The sequence below is a fragment of the Trichosurus vulpecula genome, chromosome 4 (assembly GCF_011100635.1).
Source record: "Trichosurus vulpecula isolate mTriVul1 chromosome 4, mTriVul1.pri, whole genome shotgun sequence".
Taxonomy (NCBI): Eukaryota; Metazoa; Chordata; class Mammalia; order Diprotodontia; family Phalangeridae; genus Trichosurus; species Trichosurus vulpecula.
The window spans coordinates 245,204,347-245,227,263 of NC_050576.1; the positions used below are offsets into that span (position 1 = coordinate 245,204,347).

Below are 22,917 nucleotides of genomic sequence, written 5' to 3' on the forward strand. Positions count from 1 at the left end.
GCCTATTTCTATCATTAGCAGAGCAATTGCCAAGGAGTTTGCTTCTCTTAAGTGGAACCATGATATTATGGAGGTAAAGCTAGGGGTAAGAAAGAGAAGCTCTGGCCTGAGCTCCCAATACAGCACAATCTTACTAGAAGTAGGTGATGGGAGACAATTGAAAGGAATCACGAGAAAGTGATCTTATGCACTGGTCTTGAAAAAGCCTGGTCCCTATTAATTACAAGAGAATGTATTCCCAAAGCAATTGATTTCTCTCCTGTCCTTCCAAGCTCCCATCCAAATATGAGAACCTACTCCAGAGATGACCTCAAGGGAGCAGGGCTATTTGCTTTTAGTGGACTTGTGATTTCATTCACTCTGGTGAGAAGTTTCTACTAGTATCTACTCTGTAACTTGTAGCCTTAGAGAATTTCCTGGGGCCCTGAGAGATGATGTCTTGCCCTGGATCACAGGGCAAGGATTTGAACTCAGGTCTTCTTGACTCTGAGGCCAACTCTGTTCATGACACTGTAACACCTCTTAAAGAAAGAGTTAATGAAACTCAAACTCCAAAAGCCTGACATATTAATGAACAGCACCCAATTTCCACAAGAAAGCACTAGCCAAATCAGTCAGACGTTCATTGGCTGGCAACTCTTCTGCAAAGTATTTGGTAGAAATTTTTACTTATTTGAGGCTATCTGGAAGAAATCTCACATATTTTGGGTGAGTAGTGCTATTTCCTTTATTTTTTCTTGAAAGTTTTATTTTAAAAAGTTCATGGTTAAAAGTCCTAAACTCTCTCTGGAAAGTGTCTCTTCGCACTTCTTATACCATGACTAAGAAAGAGTGAAGAATACAGAAGACCCAACCATCCTAATTTTGTCTTCCTGGTTATGTTCCCTTCCCAGTGCTCCAGTGCTCCAGAATACAGATGGTGAGAGCAAGAAGGGATTTGAGAAAATATTGAGGGCAGAGCCCTTATTTTACAGATGAGAGAAATCAGGCATAAGCGAGGTTCAAGGGGCTTACCCAATGCCATTGAGGTAGTGAGTAGCAGCTAGGGCTCTTTGGATTCCACATTTAAAGACAATATATGTTGCCATATGCAAAGTCAGATGTCTTTAACTTCTGATAAGGTGCAAAGTAAATGCTGGCCCCAAGAGGAATGAAATTGCTATCGGGCACCAGAGGGGACCTCTCTCCTTCCTTATTTAAAATGAACACATCTAGGTAGGGCATCCACCCCAACTCTTCTTCCATCTTCAAGTGCCATGGTGTTGCTTAACCCTAGCACTGGAAGCCAGCCACAAACACTATCTTTCTTATGGTTTCCTCAAGACATTTTTGGGGTGTGGATTATGTGACCAGTCATGATTTGAATGGTGGTAATCGGAGAATCAGCATCAGAGTAAGGAGGAGCTGAGTTCAAGCATGGTCTCTGCAGCTATTGACTGTGTAACTCCAGGCAAGCTACTTAATGTCTCCATACCCCTCAAGAAACTCTCTAAGAGTATAGGTTGCAACTCTGCATTGGTGGAGGGAGTTTCCACAATGGAAGTTCTCTGTGCCAGTGAAATTACAGGTTAAGACCATGAATGGATATACAATACAAACACATATACACACACACACATACACACACACACACAAGTAATCGGGTTCTGATGATCTTTTTGTCCTGAGATCTGTTAGGGGTCCAGGGGCTAGATGAATGTTGGAAGAGAAAGAATGGTGGATTTGTAGTAGAAGACTTGGGTTCAAATTACAGCTTTGCTAAGAACAAATTCTGTAATCTCTCTGGGCCTCACTTTCTCCATCTGTAGAATGGGTGTGAGTCTAGGTGATCTCCAGGGTCAGATTCAGGAGCTTCCATACCTGGGCATCCACTGGTCTAAGCATGGGTGGTGTCCGAGCAGGCTGCACCCCACTAATACTAAAAGACTCAGATCGAGGGGGCAGATTGGGGTCAGATATCCGGTTAGCAACCTTGTGTGGCATGGCGGGGGAGCTCTGCCGGTTGAGTCTAGAACGTTCTTCCACCTATGAGCAATCAAAAGAGACACCGTGAATACCCATCGGTATTTCATGTATACTGTAATCACTTGCACAGCCATTTGGGGGTCTTTGGGATCAAGCCCATTTAGAAGGCTCCAGATTTCTACACCCAATTAACACCAAAATAGTCTTTTGAATTGGGGCAAATGTCAACAGAATAAATGCCATCACCTTACCTGGGTCTCCCTGATCTTCATGGTACAGTGGAAAGAGGGCTAAATTAGGAATCAGGGGACCTGAGTTCAAATTTCAGCTCTACACCTTACTACTTGCATAATCTTGAGTCACTTCAGGTCTTTGGGACTCAGTTTCCTAATCAGAAAAATGAGCTGATTGAACTCAACAATTCCAAAGTTCCTTTCCAGCTCCCATATGAATCCCGGATATGATTTTACATAAAGAATGATTGATTATGGAGGTCCAGTTAGTCTCAGCTGTTTTTTCATCAGAAGTTTGTGAAGTGACTGTATTCAGCACCCAGAACATATGGCCTCATTATGTCTACCTCCTAGAATCCCTGGCTTCCTTCACTCACTTCTTATTTGGAAGCCTTTCCTGAACTCCCTAGGTGTTAGTATTCTCTTCCTCCCATTCTTTTCTTGGCCTATTTTACATCTATCTATGATTGCCAATCACATATACTCTCTGTATTACCACCAGTCTACTCCTTCCCAACCAGAAGGGACTGGAATCATTAGAGAGGACCAGGCATACAGGGGAGCTCCCTGGGGTCAGGGATGCTTTCATTTTTGTCTTTGTATACCCAGTGCCTGGCACAGTGGCTTGCAAATAGTAGGTGCTTAATGAATGCTTATTGATTGACATGGAAGCACTATGGCACCAATGACTGACCTTTGTCTTAGTGAAACTTGGCCGTTAGCACCTGCCCTTCACTCACCAATCCCATGAAGATCAGTTCTTAAGGGAAATGTAAAGGGACAGCCAGAATGCACAACATGAGGCAAGATTAGAGGCAGCTTGAATGACATTCTTTTCCAAGAAAGAAAAGCCTGGGACTTTGACTCCAACTCTGGTCATTCAGCGTATTTGCAGGTCTACTTCTCTCTCTTCCAAGTACACCTAGCAGTCGCTGTCCATTTTCTAAATCTTTCAATATTAGTCTTCACCCCACATGGCTAAGTCAATATTTTTGTGTGCATTAGAAAAAAGATTGCCTACCATTTAATGCACATTGAGATAACATCAATTTTTGTGTTCTTCTAATTATTTTTAAGGCAACATAAGCTCAAAACTTTATGTGGACATGTTTTCACTTCTAGTAGACCATAGGCTTCGTGGGGGCAGAGTTTAATCATTTCTGTCTTTGTTTTCACAGTGTCTGGCACACAGTAGGCACTTAATAAATGCTGGTTGCTTGGATTTCCAATTTGTCCTCTTGGCAGATGTGAATTAACCAATCAGATAGTCTATTTGTTTCATATGAGTCACTCTGGAGACAAGCTGTTTCTCTGAAGAAATCATCACCTAGACACTGATATTTGATATACACGTGTGAATTGTCATTATTACTTTGAAGCATGTTAACAAGTCACAACAATAGCTCTCAATTTTTTTTTGCTGATGTTGTTATTGAATTCAGTCATGTCCAACTCTTTGTGACCCATTTGGGTTTTTTGGCAAAGATACTGGAATGGTTTGACATTTACTTCCTAGCTCATTTTTACAGATGAGGGAACTGAGGCAAATAGGGTGACTTGCCCAGCATCACACAGCTAGTAAGTGTCTGAGGCTGGATTTGAACTCATGAAAATGAATCTTTCTGGTTCCAAGCCCAAAGCTCTATCCACTTTGCCACCTAGCTGCCCCCCCTTTTTTTGCTCACGGAATTCTTTGTTGTCAGGAAGTGCAGGCTACTATGAGACTCACAAAAGTGTATTGGGGTTGCAAGAGCATGTACTGTGGCACACCTAGATGAACCCCTTGGTGTTGTGGCAGATTTTTTGAAAACCCCATTGTAAGATACGCTACAGAACAGGAAACTGTTCCTTGAAGTTTAACCTGGGGAGAAGGGTAGTAATTTAAACTGCCCTCTCTCCAGACTCCCATGGCTGTGCAAGGTATATACAGTACATACATATATGTACAAGGTACATGCAGAACATTGAGGCCATTTGTCACAATAGTCCATTTCTCCTAGAATTGTACCACATATCCAAACACAGCTAATGGAAACAGGTTACAATTTTAAACCAGAATGTTCCCCTCTCCCCTTTTCTTGCAGCAGGTTACAAAGCAAAGAACCATTGGCTATTACATGGATCACCAAGACAATGCTAGCTGCAGGATAAGAAGTAAAAGTGAGAACATCTTGCAAAGGCAGCAGCAAATAAAGCAAGACCCAACCATGCCCAATATTACTTCTCCAAATACCACATGTATACCTGTATTTTTATAAGACCAATGTGTCCAACTAAGCTGTAACTTACAATTCTGACACCTGGGGTAACTGGAAATTTGCGGGGGAGAGAGTTCCTGAGAAACAATTCACTGTGAAGGAAGCAATCTTGGGATACTACTTCCTGGGTAGGAGAAGGCAGATTTCTGGGACACCCCAAGCTGGTGCTGAGGAGGCCACTGCCAGGGGAGGTTGGAGAGGCAATTATGCAGTGCATATTGGGGGAAGGTGACACAGGGTGGAGCTTGGAGGATTTCAGGGGAAATGAAGCTTGTACCCAGATCCACTATAGTTACAGTTTTAGTATATGGAATGCTTGAACCACTGAGATCCTAGCGATTTTCTTAAATCCAGATAAACCTTTAGCTTAGTCACATAATTGTCTTGTACTTGAAAATACACATATGGCAGTTTAGAAAGCACTCTAAGAGAAAGAAAAGCCAGTGGAAGAAAAGCTTGCCCCAAAAGAGTCCACTTTATGAAAAGCAGAAAGAGTTACAGAAAATACCACTTGCAAAACTACTCAATGTTATCCCAGCAAGGGAACTGTCCTTACCTCTGACAGAACCACAACATACTAAAGCTTTTGTTAGAAAGGAACAAAGCAAAGAGGGAGGATGTGGCACTGATGTTGACTTGGGTGGAAAGTTAATTACAACTGTTAAAAAATAGAGTCCTGGTTTGGAATTAAAAAAGATTCAGATACGTGAATGAAATCCTCTTTTGTCTTCCACCAGATAATTTAGCAGCCTAGACCTCCTGGTACATTTCCATTTGTACCATCCTGAAATTCACATAAAGATTCCATCAGCTCTTCAACCTGGGCATTGTGCTTCACAATGTCCAGTCCCTAGACACTGAGTTCTGAAGATTTCTTGGTTGGACATTTTCTGGGGGAAGTGGAAAGAGGACTAGATTTAGTGTTTAGAGGATCTGAGTTCAAATTTCATCTTGGTCACTTACTACCTCTGTGTGACTTTGAACAAGTCACTTCAGTTTCCCCATCTATAAAATAAAGGTGTTAAGCTACACAGTCCCTAAATTTTCTTCTAGCTCTAAATCTATGAGCATGCTGGGCATTTCTTCCAGCCAATGACCTGGAGTAGCAACAAGCATAAAATTTGACCGCTGGACAGAGATGGTAAAAAGTAGCTGGGGAATGTGGAAGAAGTGTCATTGAAAACCTGATCCTGATGAATTAAGGGAAAATAATACCACCTCAAGTGTTACTTGACTAATGCAATTTTGTTCAGGCCTAGAGTAAAGAAATCAAGAGCCACCCTGGTGGTGCTTTTTCTAATAACAAAATCTCCCAGGTTGATTAATGAGACAATCAGGTCCTCTGGCTCAACTGTTGCTATCATCACTGGGCAGAGGCCTATCCTCTCACATCACCAAAGATCACTCCATTCATCTCAGAGGAGAAAAGGAAGATGAATATGGAAAGATAGAAGGTAGAAAGTTTTCTTCAAAATGGGGAGATGTATGAATAGAAACTGGGATATCATCCAGGCTTATTTCTATCTGCCTCCAAGGAGTTTGAAAAAAGTCTGCCTATGATCCAAGCCTCACTACCAACTATTTGCTGCAAAAGGATAGGGAAAAACAGAAAAAATAAAAAAGACTCTTTCAGCTAGTGTTAGAAGCAAGCTGACCAAGGGCCAGCCACAATGTTCTCTCCATTATATGGGATGGTATCAGTGAAGGGGAGAAAGCTCCTTTAGATGAATGGAAAAGTGAAGAAGAGATTAAGAAGAATTGATTTATTTCCATTTGAAAGCCAGCTTTTCTTTGCACCACATGATTTCTAACATGAAATCTAAACAAAACCCTTTTGGGGAGCTTTTGATCAGCTCTGAAGGGGTGAGGTCTACGCCCATGAAAAGGCAAAAGCATGGAACATGGTGGGGTATGAGCAGTAACTCCAATGCTGATAGCAAAACTGCCAGAATCCAACTAAAGACAAATTGTTGCTTAATTCTTTCTTCTTCTAACACACTTCTTTCAAAACAGCTGTTCAGCTCTGGGGCTTGAAGGCAATATAGGAGAAAGAAATAAGAGGCTGAGAATAGCTCTGAGCCTTCTCAAGATGCTCTGACCCAGGGCTCACTTGCCACATAATGACATGAGTCACATCCTGTCTTTTGGCAAAACCAACTCAGCAGATGATTACAGAGGAAGGCTGTGTACTCTATTCCCCTGGAAAGGTCTTCAAAAACAATAGACTCTTTATCAGTTTGGGACAATTCAAACGTAAGTTTACTTGAGAATCAGGGTTTAAACCAAAAGATTTCCTGAGGCCTGGTCCAAACCAATGGTTCTATAAGTATGGACCAGGAATGAAACATACAGCTTAAAGCTAGGTGACTGATTATTGAGAAGCACAGAGGTCAAACAAAGGCTGTAGGAGCAAAGGCAGCTTGGACCAACCATTAGTAAACTGAGGGCTAAGTAGCCCTAGGTGGTTCAGTAGAAAGTCTATTGAGCCTAGAGTCAGAGTCCTGGGTTTGAATCATGCCCGATACTTCTATCATCATAGACCAGTCACTCAATTTCCATAGGCATCAGTTTCCTCAAGTGGAAAAAGAGGAAGCTGGAATATCAGAGGCTCTTAGTCTGGGGTCCATGAACTTTGTTTTAAAAATATAAAAATAAAAACTATATTTCAGAAGAATTGGTTTCCTTTGAAATCCTAAGCATTTTATTTTATGTATTTATAAACATCATCCTGAGGAGGGGTCCACAGGCTTCACCAGACTGACTGCCAAAGAGGTCTATGATACCAAAAAAGTTAAGATGCCCTGGCCTAGGAAGAATGGCCACTAGGGGTCTCTTCCCTTTGAATATAGAGAGGGTCATCGATGACTTTAAGTCACCTAACCCAATGTCCCCATACTACAGATGAGTAACACTGAGGCTCAGAGTGCCTTACCTAAGCTCACCCAGAGATTAAAGGGCAGAACTGGGGTCTGACCTCAGATCTTGGGCTCCAAAGCCAGTGTTCTCCCCGCCCCAATACTTTGCTGATCTTTGTGAATGAGTGTGAAACCTGTGCCACATGGATGGCGCTCCAAATGCCACATAAAACCCCAACAGAGACTTTTAGAACCTAAAAGGAGAAAGAAATGGGACTGAGCTAGAAGACAGAAGAGGAGAAGAAAACAAGCATTTATTGATTACCTACTATGTGTCAGGCATTGAGCTAAGTGCGTTACACATATCTCATCTGATTCTCACAGTAACCCAAGTAGGATAGATGTTGTTATTATCCACATATTACAGTGAAGGAAATTGAAGCAGACAGAGATTCAGTGACTTAGCCAGGGCTTTACAGTCTTGCTGTCCAGCCACTGTACCACATAAGTGATTGTATTGGCAACCAAAAATGGGCTCCTTAGCACTTAGTCAACAAGTGCCCTTGACTAGTTTGGCTTTTTCCCCTGAACTGAATGCTGTTTGTATGTTGGACTGAAGTAAGCTTGTCGGCCCCTTCACCTTGCTTCCCTTGCTTAAGCTGATGGAAAGAACCTGTGCTTTCCCGGTCAACCCCTTCACCTTGCTTAAGCAGATTGAAAGAACCTGTGCTTTCCCCGGCGTACCTTACACCCCCGCAGAAGCTGGATGGTTAAAAGCAGCTCCCGTTGGAGCCAGAGGCTGCTATTGCTATAGCCACAGCCGAAGCAGGAGCTGCCAGTAGCAGAGCTGACCTACGGGAGGAAGCTGAACAAAGACTTCAGGCCAGTGGGTAATCTTTTTACCATAGAGGGGGAAGCATGATTTTGCTTTACGCAATCATGCTTCTCTGTAGCCTCCTGGTTACTCTTTCAAGGCGTACTTATTGGGCCTGGAAGCTTTTGATCAATATATCAAAATGGGGTTGCTGGTTCATGGGTTGGTTACTGTGGAGCCTAAATATATGTTTTGATTCTTTGCCTTCTACTTTGAGAGTTTCTTATATCCGGCGGTTCCGAACGTTTCAGACATGTTTATGATCCTCTTTGAGATTATAAACTCTGCCCTCCTAATACATTTGGCGACGAGGATGGGATCGCTAGGTATAAGATCTCTATTTAGAAGCAGAACAATTCCAGAGGAAGAGATGAATATCCCAGGATGGGAGGATCCATTTTATTCCTCCCTAGCAAAAGAATTGGCTAAAAATCTGGACCATGTGAAAACTGGGAACCAAGGCTACGGAGAGGAGATCCTAGGGATTTAGAAAAGTGTTTACAAGAAGTTGGGATTCAGTCAGGGGCATCACTATCTAGGCAAAGCTGGATAGTGTTATCAGCCTACCGGCTAGTATACGAAAGATTGAGATTAAGTGAAAGACATGGGGGCACTCCTACCCCACAGCAAGAAGGGGAATCTCAGATAGCAGGAGACCAAACTGACTCAAATGAGAACTTTTCTATTAATGTGGCTAAGAGCAACAGGAGACCAAAAAAGCCCAGAGTGCATTTCAACCCAGCCCAGAAAGAGCCTGACTGCCTGCTTCGTCCTAGCCATGGTGGCAGAGGAAGTGAGTGGGGGGAAAATGAGACAATGTTAGGGGCTGAGGCACAAAACACTACTGGGGTTCAGGATGTGCCTCACACAGAGAATAGGAGATGGTTAAATGATCAGACAAGGGCTCGACCCATACAAAGGAGGAAGACAGAAACCCGAGGTGAAGATTCATTTACAAGGGAAATTCAGGAAGATTTCTCACCGCAAGAGGTCACAGATATTTTGAGTAGATTCAGCCAAAGAATAGGAGAACCATTGATATCTTGGATGGTAAGACTCAGTGATCAAGGTGCCAGTGGAATATCAGTAGATAGGACAGACTGTATGAGATTCATAGGTATCAGCCATGATCCTCTAGTTCAACAAGCTTTTAGGGAACATCATCAGCAAGGAGATGGTGATAGCAGGACTACTCTGTTGGCATTAGCCGCTGTGGGATGCAATAAGAGATATGCTACTGATTCTATGTGGCCCACTGAGCACAGACCCTGGTATTCACTTAGAGATTGTATCATGAGACTAAAGGAGGAGGTAATGAAGACTGCCATTATGATAGGAACTGCAGACAAATATTACAATGATCCAATGGGACTGCCTCATAGGAATTTAATAATTAGGACAGCTCCCCCTGCTTATAAACAACTAATTTTGAATTTATTACTTGGAGAAGTAGGGAGCCGTCTTACAACAGTGATAAATAAGATTTTACAGTTACATGACTTAGGTGACTGGGGAAGGGATAGATCTCCTCGAGAGAGAAGGGTGAATAACCAGCAAACTTGGCGCCAAAGGAGAGTAACAAGGAAAGAAATGTTTACTGCTCTATTGAGAGCAGGGGTAGGTTTTGAAATGATAGATGGAATTCCAACCAATCAATTATACAGAATGTATAGAGGACTTGATAACACGAGAAATAGGGAAATAAGAACTGCTCCTGCAAGCCCACAAGCCACTCAGACTGAAGGTGACCTTGTGTGATTAACGGATGAAAACTTGTACATCTGGGGAAAGGCTGGGAGGACAATCCTAGTCTCTATCTAGGATGGGATCCTCTTAGTTTAATTTTCCCATTGTGTTTCCTTGTACATCTGGGGAAAGGCTGAGAGGACAATCTTAGTCTCTATCTAGGGTGGGATCCTCTTGGCTTCCTCATTATGTTCCTCTTGAAAAGAAACATTTCCCACCTGAGTTTGGCTCTGATGTTGGATCTTTGCATAACTGAAATCTCAACCAAACTTGAGATGATTTTATTTGAAGAATAATAGTCCATACTTGTCTACTCTTTTTGTCCTTTGTTTTGGCTAACGTTGTTGCTAGTTTTGTTTCCTTTAGGCTTAAGCACCCTGCACTTTCTGGTGACTGCCTAAGCACATAGCATTCTTGGAATTCCTGCCAGCTTGTTAAAGAACTGACCTCTGGAATGGGACTTTTTGGGGACAGGGCCATCTCTACATCCAATTTCAGCAAGAAGAAGCTATGGAAAATGAGACCTTCACCCCTTACCCCAAGATTTTGAGCCCCAATCGTTCAAGGGGGGTGGGAATGATGAGAGTGTTCTGTTTACTTATTTTGTGTTATCCTTGCTGTGTTGTTTTATTATGATATTATTGATCCTATGTAATGGATACAAGGATCTAGGGGTGGACATTTGAATTATTAATTATTTTTGGGATGATTGATTGAAGAGATTATCCACCTAGGGGTGGATCACATTTGAATCATAAACCAATATTTAGGAATGTCACCAAATGATATGTTTTGCTTTATTATGAATGATATGTTTTAGTTTCCTTTGTAATTGGATCACAATGTATGTTCTAGGATACATGGCTGATTAGATTATGTATCCTATAACAAGGGGTGGAGAAGTGTATTGGCAACCAAAAATGGGCTCCTTAGCACTTAGTCAACAAGTGCCCTTGACTAGTTTGGCTTTTTCCCCTGAACTGAATGCTGTTTGTATGTTGGACTGAAGTAAGCTTGTCGGCCCCTTCACCTTGCTTCCCTTGCTTAAGCTGATGGAAAGAACCTGTGCTTTCCCGGTCAACCCCTTCACCTTGCTTAAGCAGATTGAAAGAACCTGTGCTTTCCCCGGCGTACCTTACACCCCTGCAGAAGCTGGATGGTTAAAAGCAGCTCCCGTTGGAGCCAGAGGCTGCTATTGCTATAGCCACAGCCGAAGCAGGAGCTGCCAGTAGCAGAGCTGACCTACGGGAGGAAGCTGAACAAAGACTTCAGGCCAGTGGGTAATCTTTTTACCATAGAGGGGGAAGCATGATTTTGCTTTACGCAATCATGCTTCTCTGTAGCCTCCTGGTTACTCTTTCAAGGCGTACTTATTGGGCCTGGAAGCTTTTGATCAATATATCAAAATGGGGTTGCTGGTTCATGGGTTGGTTACTGTGGAGCCTAAATATATGTTTTGATTCTTTTGCCTTCTACTTTGAGAGTTTCTTATATCCGGCGGTTCCGAACGTTTCAGACATGTTTATGATCCTCTTTGAGATTATAAACTCTGCCCTCCTAATACAGTGATTCTAGAAATGGACTGAAGAGATACAAGGAAAGGGTTATACTAGATGACTACCATGGCCCCTTCCACCTCTATAGTGAGATAAAGGGGAAGGAGGTGGGTGGGAAGGAACAGATAGCAATGGAGAGACAGAAGACTGGAAAAGGAACTATAAGGGCTTAACATTAAACTCCAAAGGCCTGGTGGGAAATACAGAGACATCTTGGAGCAGATCTGGTGACTGCTTGCCAAACCAAATAGATGTGCCAGATGACAGGCACAAATCACAAAGAAAGAACATGATGGAGTGTAAAAAAATACATAAAATATAATCTCACTCAACACTTGTGTATGCCAAGCATTCTGCTGCTCCCTAGAGAAGTAGGATGTGCTGCCAAGATGGGGACATGAAATAGGCCTCGATGGAGCAGGAGAGAGCCTTAAGTCATTGCTTAAGGTGACAACTGAGAAGGCAGAATTACCCCTCCAGCTGTGATTCCCTTTCAGTGGGCAATACCGGCACCTGAACTCAACAAATATGAAAGTGTGCCACAGTAGAAAGAGCGCTAGCTCTTGAATTAGAGGAGCTGCGTTCAAAACCTGCTTTGGAAGTCTGGGGCAGAGAGGTGTTGCAGTAGATAGAGCACCCAGGTGATGCCATAGTGGATAGAGTGTTGGGCCAGGAGTCAGGAAGAGTTTAAATTCAACCCCAGACACTTACTAGCTGTGTGACCCTGGGCAAGTCACTTAACCTTGTTTGCCTCAGTTTCCACATCTGTAAAATGAGCTGGAGAAGGAAATGGTAAATCACTTCATTATCTCTGCCAAGAAAATTCCAAATGGGGTCACAAAGAGCTTGAAATAATGAACAAGAAACCCGTGTGACTTTAGTCAAGTCTCTTGACCTCACTGGGCCTCAGCTTCCTCATCTGTCAAAGGAGGGAGTTGTACTAGAGAGTCTCTGAGGTCCCTTCCACCTTCAGACCTAAGATCCTATGAGTTCTGTCATGGTCCAGAAACAGTGGTACCTCCAGCTGGTTGGCATGACCAGGGACAATGAAATTGAAAAAGGACCAGACTTTTATTTTTCCCTTAACTACCTTTTATGTAGAGATGTACTTCTCTTTGTGCCTTATCAAATTGGACCAGCAAAGTCAAAGTGGCTCCTGGATCAGAAATTTCACTAAGTAAACTGAGTCAAGAAAATAGCATACAGGTAAGCCACAACTTAAAAAGTTCTTTAGGAATCAATGGCCATTTAGGAATCACACTCTCAGCCAAGGGACCACAGAAATGTCCTTTCCCTTCCAACTGCCACCAAAGTGCCTGACACATAGAATATGCTTGAAAAGTGGTTGTTGATTGATTAAGTTGGGATTTTTCTTCTTTTCTCTCTTGTAGTTATGGACACCATTAGCACCTGGGATACCTAGTTCCTGCCTCTCTCTTCATTCCAATCCAGGGCAGGCATGATAGTGGATGCAGGTGAGAGAAAGGAAGAAAAGAAACTAAACCATTATGGCTACTGTGGGGGAGTGTAGGAAGCTGGGAAGAATGTGAGCTGAAATTAGAGAATCTGAATTTAGATTTCACTTCTGAGGCTTCTTTATTACCTGGGGGATCTGGGGCAAAGCATAGAACCTCCAGGGCTCTCAGTTTTTTTGTGTGTAAACTAACAGAGTTGGATTACGTAGTCACTGAGGTTCCTGGCTCTAGACCTATGATCCTATTTCCCATAGAAGCGGAGAGAGAGAAGATGGGGGCGGGGAGAGAGACAGAGGGAGAGAGAGAGAGAGAGAGAGACAGAGAGAGAGAAGAGGAAGAAGAAGAAGAAGAAGAAGAAGAAGAAGAAGAAGAAGAAGAAGAAGAAGAAGAAGAAGAAGAAGAAGAAGAAGAAGAAGAAGAAGAAGAAGAAGAAGAAGAAGAAGAAGAAGAAGAAAGAAGAAGAAGAGAAGAAGAAGAAGAAGAAGGAGGAGGAGGAGGAGGAGGAGGAGGAGGAGGAGGAGGAGGAGGAGGAGGAGGAGGAGGAGGAGGAGGAGGAGGAGGAGGAGGAGGCGGAGGAGGAGAAGAAGAAGGAGGAGAAGGAGGAGGAGGAGGAGGAGGAGGAGGAGAAGAGGGAGGAGGAGGAGGAGGAGAAGAGGGAGGAGGAGCAGGAGGAGAAGAGGGAGGAGGAGCAGGAGGAGAAGAGGGAGGAGGAGCAGGAGGAGAAGAGGGAGGAGGAGCAGGAGGAGAAGAGGGAAGAGGAGGAGGAGAAGAGGGAAGAGGAGGAGGAGAAGAGGGAGGAGGAGGGGGAGGAGGAGGAGAGGGAGGGGGAGGAGGAGGAGAGGGAGGGGGAGGAGGAGGTGAGAGAAAAGAAGAGAAGAGAAAGGAGAGAAAAGAAGAAAAAGAGAGAGAAGAAAGAAAAGAAACGAAGAGGAGAGAGAAAGAAGAGAGAGAAGACAGGAAAGAAGAGAAGAGAAAGAAGAGAGAAAAGAGAGAGAAGGATTGTAGGTATTAGGGGGAAAGTAAAGCTTTTTTAAAAAATTCCCTCACTTTTACTGTTTCTTGTGGCAAAACAAATGAAAAATCCCTAGAAAGACTCAAAAGAATGACATGTTTATTTTAGACTGTGTATTTTTGCCACTTTGTTGTATTATCAAGGTGCTAAAGTCCTTCCTTATTTTCTCTTATGAGGATACCAATGGATGCCATGGGCTGCCCAATGGTTATTCCTTGTTCTCTTCACAAAGGTTCACAGATCTAGAGCTGTAAAAGACCTTCAAGGTTATCTGGTCTCACCATCTGACTTTACATGAGGAAATTGAGGCCCACAGAAGTAAAAAAAAAAAGCTTTCCTAAGGCCATATGGGTAGGAAAAAGGAGGCAGTTCAATCTAGGCAACCACATATTAGGAAGTTCAGAGGCAAAGCAAAGAATACAGAGAAATGAGCAGCTGTGTCCTCTTGCCCCGCAGGCCAAGATTTCAACCCAGGTCCCTAACTCCAAAGCAAGCACTTTTCCCACTGTGTGCTCAATTAACAACTTGTCATTTTTCCCCTCAAATGTCTTTGAGTATACCTTTTATACTATTCCTTTATAACTTCATTTCTATAATGTGTGTAGGTTGGTCATGGTGTCTCTCCATTGTCCTTTGGATGACCATTTCAAAAGGCTTTGAGGGAAAACCTGGGAATCTAACTCCTATGACTAAAGTTGTTTCTATAGGAAATAACTTTTAATTTAGGAACATACTTTTGAAGTAAATTTTGAAATAATCCAGGAGCTGTTGGGAGGTGGACATGAGGGCAACTTTGGTCCCTTCTAGCTCTAGACCTATGATCCTATGACACGGCAGTACCATGAGTTGAGGAATTCATGAACATTTGTGAAAAGTTGGGAATTTTTAGGTTTTTTCTTCTTTTACCCAAACACCAATGACTCTTCCCAACCCATAGTTGGGGGAAGCAAACAAGTGGCACTACAATTTCTGATTTCGCAAAATGAAGAGACCTAAGGGCATCCATCATGGTGCTTGGCTCATGAGGAAAGAGATGAGTTGGTCAAATGAAGCAATTAAAGGAAATAAAATTATATTGGAAAGAAGGATGTAAGATAAAACTGGAAAACAAATATGGCTATGGAGACTAGAGAAAGAGTGGGAGGAAAAGTGGATTGACTCTGCAAACATGGAGCCAAATTGGCCATTCACTATGAGAAGCAAAAGCGATCCAGCCATGACTGTTGACTTCCATCTAGGAATATGGGCATATAGATTTAAAACTAGAAGAGGTCTGAAAGGCCATCTAGTCTAATTCCTTCATTTTATAGAAGAGGAAAATGAGACCTAGAGAGGTGAAGTCCAAGATCATACAAGGAATAAGTGGGAACTCAGGTCCTGTGACTTGAAATCTGACGTTCCTTCCACTGTACTGTGCTGTACACCCTTCAATTACTCATGCCTTCACAGCGTATTCACAAATTTGCATTCTGGCAGAAGTCTCATTTAGGAAAGGCAACTTTCCATTTTCATTCCTATATCCACAGAGAGACCCAAATCATTTCATCAGATGGCCATGCCAGCTGTAGGGGTAGCAACTTGACCACACAAGTGGCTGGAAAATTCTGTTCACAGTGGAAGCCTTAAAACATACAGCATATAGTAACTATTCTAAACAACTGATCTCCAGTTTAGAAGATGAGGGTTGTGGCAATAGGATTTGAAAAGAAAGCCTATATATGCAATTTGTTGAGAGATTTAGATTTTCAAGCAGCTCCAAACCAAGAAACATATATGTGTATATAATTATTTTTTCCTTTTCTCAGCTTGGAAAAGGAACAGATCCTAAAAACAAATGCTGAATTAAGCCAAAGAAATTATCAATTCACTGTTATGTCCAATTCAGCATGGTTTCTATTTCATCCTCATGTTTCAATCTGATTTTAGACAACTACATGTCCATTTTAAGACTTTGGAAAATCTCTCTGAACAGAATTATGGTTAGTTATAGTACTAGAGGCATGTGAAACATATCCCCAAAGGAGCTATTTGCATTAGATGACCAGAGATAATAAGACCACACATGTCCAGAAAGAACTGAAATTCCTAACGATTGATGGAATCCCTGGGAGATGGCACCCACCAGTGTGGGGTTGGAGTCATGGTGCCTGGTAAACCTCACATCGGGAGTGCTCAATGACATGATTCTCTTGCCATTCATGGGCCCAACAGTGACAGCTTTCTTACTGCAAGGAGCTTGCAAAGGAAGTAGGGATGAACAGCAAGAAGGGCTAGAAAATGGCATCACTGGAATCCATAAGGATTTCCCATCAGCTACATGGTTACTCCTGAAGGCTGCTGTAAGAGGAGCCAGATCTGCATGATGAGCATAGGCCAAGGAGTTCTGTGAGGAGGACAAATGGAAACCTGAAAATAAAGGGGCCAATGTGGATAAATTCAGGTGAGATTGTGCTTGGTAGAAACCTAAAGAAGGAAGAAGAAATTGCTCCAGGCTTTCCCCTATCTTCCTTTGTGTTCGTGCATGGAAAAGCTGTGTTGGAGAGAAGAGAAATTCTGGGCTGCTTCTCAAGTGAATGAGGTGATTTTCAAGGGGAGCTTTCTTCTTCATTCTTCTGAAGTCATACCTGGGGCTAGAAACACTTAGATTAAAGTGCTCAGGCCCCAAGGAGATGTCCCCTAGAGATCTTACATTCCTAAGAGGAGAAAAGGCACTTGTAAATATGTATGAGTTCATAGACTTTCTTTCCCAGATCCCAGTGGGTTCTCGAAAGTCCTTCCAAATTCTCCTACTGGCCAAACCAGGGCCCATTATTTTGGAAATACTTGGAGAGGAAGCACTGATGAGCTCAATGCCTATGTCCCTAAATGGGCCATGTTCTTGTGAGTGAGATCTTTTGGGGCATGTTACCACTGTAGTCCTTGTGGCTTCTCGAGTCTTCAGCTCTTGCTCCTGAAGGCCAAACTTAACCTGACCAGTGGTTATGGCTTTCTTCTGTGCTGGGTGCTCTATCAGGTGTCTTGATCTGGAATTCTTCATGACCACAGAACCCACTGACATCATGGCAGTGGAAGAAAACCTCTTAGCTTTCTGAGCACCAGCCTTAGAACTAGACTGTGATTCAGGCTTAACTAAGTCTATCTCCATAGTGGGTGACAGTGGCATATCTCTGCTGGTCACAAGGCATGCCAGCTGCTGGCCGACAGCACCGTGGGTCCACTTAGCTGGAAGAATGGGCGAGTTATTAAGGGGCCATTTCTGTACCTGGGAGTAGATCACAAAATTGAACGATTAAAGCACAAACACAAACAAAAAAAGAAGCAATAGTTATGAAGAGAGGGGATCATGTGGACACAAGAGAACACAGGCCACATTACCAGACAGTAGGGGAAAGGGACCTATTTGATGTGATTTTCTCCTAATACATGTCAATAAGAGAATGGGCAGTAGGGACATTAAGGGACTCAATGTTATGTATGTTTGTCATTCTTTTCCCCCCTTGCTCCTGGACATTTAAAAAAATAAAATTATTTAGCATTTAAAAAATAAAATTATTTAATCTGCAAATCTAACTGCCAAGCATTATGTTTATTAATTCCATAGTCTACCAGTTTGGGGACAGAAGTTTATTAGTGAGGAATATTCAAGAACAAATTAATCCCTTGCTAGCTTTAGACCAATTATGGGTAATCTATCCCATGCATGAGTAGTAGGTGCCCATAGCTGGAATCCTAGGAGAGATAAAACATGGCATCCTGTTGACATGTTTGACATGTTGACAAGGCCTTGTAAACTGCCCAGCCTACAAACAAAATGTTAACTTGGAATTCGATAATAGAAAGGAATATTTTCAACATATTACCAATAAAAATGACCATGAACAAAAAGAGGTGTTTAGTTAACTTCTCTCTGTCTCTGGTGGGATTCTTTTAAGGAATTGACTCACAACTTGGTTGCACCCAACTCCATTCTCCACCTGTATGGGGTAGACCAAACTCACCAAGTTTTCAAAACTTTGGACCTCATTCACTTTCCTTTCTTACCTCCTTGGCCCAGGCTGGCTTCTCACTGGGATTCATCCCTTCTTTATAATGGTACAGTGGCTTCTTTTCTCCTGGCCTCTGGTCTTGGCGCTGTTGCTGTTGCTGCTGTTGAAGAGACACCAAATAGTCCCTTTCCTGCTGTAGCTGCCTCTGCAGGCGTTCAGCCTGTCTCTGTTCTTCAAGCTGTTTGCGTTTATACTCCTGCCCAGAACAAGTGGGAAGAAGAACAACAAAGGACAAGATGTCAGGCGTGTCTGTGGGCACTGGAGGAGATCACAATGGCTCTTGTAAATCGACAAAGGAAGGAGATCGGACACGGACACAAGCAACACTGATGAGCATCTGAATAGAGGGTTAGCATGGGGACAGCTTGTCAGAAGCATGACTTTAAAAAAAAAAACAGGACCCCTCCCTCCTGGTGCTATCCTTCCTCTCACTTAGCAAAGGCTCATTCCTGGTTTGGAACCAGTTTAACTCTCAGATTTGGAGGCAGAAGGAACCTTAGAGGTCATCTCACCAGCCTACACATTTTACAGATGAGGAAACTGAGACCCAGAGAAGGTGCTCAGTGTCCCATGGCTAATGTTATAGATTTAGATTTAGGAAGGACCTTAGAGGTCACCTAGATTAATCTTGTCATTTTGGGGAATATGGGGCCTGGAGAAATTTAGCAAGTTGCCCTAAGATCAAATAGGGAGTGTCATAGATTTAAAAAAGCAAAGGATCTTCTAGTCCAACACCTGATTTTATAAGAGGAAACAGTCCCAGAAAAATTTAGAAACTTGACCAAGGTCACAAGGTGGAGTTTGAAGGGACCTTAAAACTCATCTAAGCTGATCCTCTTGAATTACAGATGGAGAAACAGAGCCCTTGAGAGGTCATGTATGAAGTTAGAGCAAAGCTAGGACTCAAGCTGAGGACCTTTAACTCCAAATCCAACATAAGCTGACAAAATGGTAGCAATGCAGCGACGCGGTCCTGGAGTTGCAGAGTACCTGGAATGGCTCACCTCCATTTCCCAATTTTGTCATTTAACCTAATGAAAGATATACAATTGAATATAAACTTCGAGGAAAAAAAAAGTAGAGAGGCAATGCGTTATGGTGGACATAGAAGGTTAGTCTTTGGAGTCAGGAAGAAATGAGATCAAGTCCCATCTCTGATACGTATAAATATCTGTTCAAAGGCAAGGTCACTTAATTTTCAGAGCTACAGGCAACTCACTATGACTTATAAAAAAGACCATCAGTACGATGGTCTGCATCACATGGATGTTTCCATGCTTGGAATTCCCATTGTGGAATGTTTCTAAATATGATAGGAAACGTCATATGGATATTTCCACACTGGGAGTTCCTACATAGAAGAAAGCATAGGAAAACGTATTTTGAGCTAGAGGGAATCTCAGAAGGCATCTAGTCCTAGTTATAGAGTCAAAAGGGAAAAGAAGAATGTCACTGAATAGATTTTTAAATCTAGATTTTAGATTTTTAAAAGAAAATAAACAAAATCAAATCCAGGACTATTCAGGGCATATTGTTGTCACAATAAAATGTTTTTAAAAGTATTTCAAATGAGAGCAGTGTGAGCCAGGAACACAAAATGTTCCTAGCATAAAAGCAAAACTAATAGTCTATAAATGAAATATGGCCTTTGGATCTCGTAAATCTGAGTGGGTTTGCATCGAGGTGGTATGTTTTACTTTGAATTTGTTCCAGCATGCTCACAAATGGCTTTGAGAGTCCCAAAGCAATGAATGCCATGGTCCTGAAAACTCTGAACTTATAATGAAGCTGAATTTTCACAAAATTTTAACAAACAATAGGATTTAATAAAGAACACAAAACAGTATTCAATCTGGGTTTTCATAAATTAAAAATAACTTGGTTCAAAAAGAGGAAGTGGTGAAACAATGGATAGAGTTTTGGGGACCAACACCAAGAAGACCTATGTTCAAATCCCTCCTGGGACACAAAAATGTATAGCCTTAGGCAAGTCACTTAACCTCTATGTGTCTAAGGGAACAGGCTTCCATTTCTTCTGGTGTTATGTATCTGCATTGGTGATGAGAGTTCCCATGATACATAAGTCACCATTCACCTTTATCAAACTTACTTCTTAGAAAAACTTTCACTCTCAATATATCTAAGGGTGTATAGATACTGAGAAGCAAGTTAATGGATGATTGAGAGTTTCCCAACAAAGACTCACCTCCTGACCATCTCATTGATCGATCTCATCTAAGTTGATAAGGAAATTCCTAAAAACAGGTATAGACATAGACCCAAACACACACACTTACATACATATATACATGCACACATACACACATATATGTAAAATTAGGAATTTGTGAAATGACTTGACCAAGACCACACATGCATTAAATACAGAGGCAGGATGTGAACCCAGGTCCTCCAGTGATATTTTCCATTTCTATGAAGTCAGTGAAAGAGCGGAGCTTTGAGGACTTTCCTCTCCTATGTCCTGCCCATTAGGTTTCCCTCTTGGAATGCATGCATGTGTGAAGGAGGACACAAGCACCCCCATGCAAATGCACACCCCAAGGAAGGACAGAGAGTGGGGGAGCTGGTGCTTGGGGATCCCATTACCAGAAGGAGGGCTTGCTCCTGCAGGAGCTGCTGCTGCAGGATCTCTAACTGCCTCTGCTCCTCCTCTAACTGTCTCCTGATGTACTCCTGGTGAGGCGGCCAGCAGGGAATTCAGAGGAACAGAGACCAAGAGAGAGAGAGAAAGAAACAGAGGAGAGAGAAAGAACTAGTAATTTCACAAAGCAACAGAAGGTGGTGAGTGAAGTCCAGAAGGAGGGAAGTGGTAGAAAAAAGGAAAACACCCAAAGACCTCTTCACCCAGCAAGAAAAAGACATTTCCCAAGCAAAGACATTTAGCTCAAAAGCACAAAACTTTTGTTCAAAAATTACCAATTGAGATGGGTTTTATAGCAAATGCCTGGTGTTAAATAAACCCAACTACATTTTGGAACTTGTTCTAATAAGATCTCAGTTTTTTATGAGCTTCCTAGCATAAACCGTACAATGAAATTTCTGGGCTGCATGAGAGCCAATGGGGACAAACCTTGCTGAGTGCTGTCACCCTCCCCCTGGGGGTTCTACCTGACTGTCCTTGTAGGCATCTTACATGGCAGAGATAGGCTTTAAATGGGGGTGGGGAGAGAAGGCCAATGAGTGAGTTAAGTGTCATGGGGAAGAACGCTTGGGTAAGTAGAACAGTTTCCTTGAAAGTGGAAAACTCATTAGGTCTTCATAGCCAAACAGTCCCACTCACAAAGCATTAACAAAGGTACTGGGGGAACCAAAAGCTCAAACTGCTTCAGGATCTTACCATTGGCCATTGAGGGAGGTACATTGAGGGGGAGACATATGAGGTTGGACATTAGACTTCTTGAGCCAGCGATAATTACAGCTGGTCACAAAGGAGGAAAAACACAACCACATTCCCCGCCCCCCCCCAATGTAGCAATCCTGACTGAAATCACAACCAAGTGAACCATAGACGTCCAAGCGCCCCACTTGAGGGATCTCCTGGCAATGGCTTACCTGCTCATGCTCTGCCCGCCTCCTTTCTTCCTCGCGGCGGATCTGTTCCTCATAGTGTCTCCGCTGCTCTCTCTCCTGCTGTTTCCTCAGTTCTTTCTCTCTCCTTTGCTGCTATGGGGGGATAAACACATCAAATGAAGTTGATACTCATTGAGGGGGAAGGGGCAGTTTTTTTACTGACAGAGGTAATCTCAAGGAGAATCCAACTCCTTTGCTTCTTTCAAAGCTCAGCCCAGGAATCACCTCTTCTGCAAGTCCTCCCCTGATCTTCCAGTGCTTAGCATTTTGCTTTTTCCATCCTGAAATTAATATCTATGGTTTTCTATGTATCTCCTTTTATATGTGTTGTTTCTCAGTACAACAGAAGCTTCTCAAAAGCACAAACTGTTTTGCTTGTATCCACAGTGTTAGCCCAGTGCCTGGAACACAGTAGGAAGTTAATAAATGCTTCCTGACTAGGACTGAACGTTATGGACAGTCCTGTGGACTCCCAGGGCTTGGCCTGATGCCCTCAGCCCTAAAGGAAATACTAAAATGTTCAATCAACTGGGCACCATGCTAAGTGATGGAGAGACAAAGATGAGAAAAAAGCAATCCCCATTTGCAAAGAGCTGATAACTTAATGGGAGGTACGATTCCATAATAGAAATTTTTACAGAATAAATATGAGGAGAATAAATACAAAGTCGTTAGTGGTTGAAGGTCAAAGAGGCAAAGAATCAGATTTTGTAGGATTTTATAGGTCATTAGATTTAGAGCTGGAAGGATATATAGAGAGACTATCTACAGATGAAGAAACTGGGACCCAGAGATGTATGACTCGCCCAACGTTACATAGGTGAACTTCTGTAATAAATATATAAGGAACAATGTAAAGAGAATAAATACAAATAACGTGGTTAAATGTAAGCCTTAAGAAGGGAAGGCACTAGTAGCTGGGGTGGGGAGGAAGGTAAGGCTTCCTCTAGAAGGTGGTAATTGGGTAAAGTCTTGATCCTAAGAGGCAGAGGTGAAGAGTGAGTGAACTCCAGCCATAGGAGATGGCCAATGCAAAGTGATGGAGTTGGAAGACTGGATGTCACATATGAAGAACAAGAGAAGGCCAGTTTGGCTGGGTCACAAAGCCTGAGAGGAGAGTGATGTCCAATGAGTCTAGAGAGATAGGTTGGGGCAAAGCCATGAAGGGCTTTATAAACTAAACAGGAAGGAGTTTTTATTTGATTCTGGAGGCCATAGCTAGGCACTGGAGTTAAATTGAGGAAGAGAATGACACATTCAGATCTGCACTTAAGGAAAATTTCTCTGGCAGCAGTGGGGAGGAGGG

The 22,917-nt window shown here is 42.6% G+C and overlaps 1 protein-coding gene across 4 annotated transcripts in view; it reads right to left on the reverse strand.

Annotated features, from left to right (window-relative positions):
* The window catches only part of TNIK (TRAF2 and NCK interacting kinase), a 436,634-nt gene that overhangs the window by 83,644 nt on the left and 330,073 nt on the right, over window positions 1-22,917 (reverse strand). For all 4 annotated transcript variants that reach the window (XM_036754967.1, XM_036754966.1, XM_036754965.1 and 1 more), the window contains exons 13-16: window positions 21,594-21,704; window positions 20,628-20,714; window positions 18,016-18,216; window positions 1,861-2,025 (exon numbers count right to left, since the gene is read on the reverse strand). In XM_036754967.1, coding sequence (XP_036610862.1) covers window positions 1,861-2,025; window positions 18,016-18,216; window positions 20,628-20,714; window positions 21,594-21,704 — 564 coding nt within the window. The remainder of the gene's footprint in view (window positions 1-1,860; window positions 2,026-18,015; window positions 18,217-20,627; window positions 20,715-21,593; window positions 21,705-22,917) is intronic.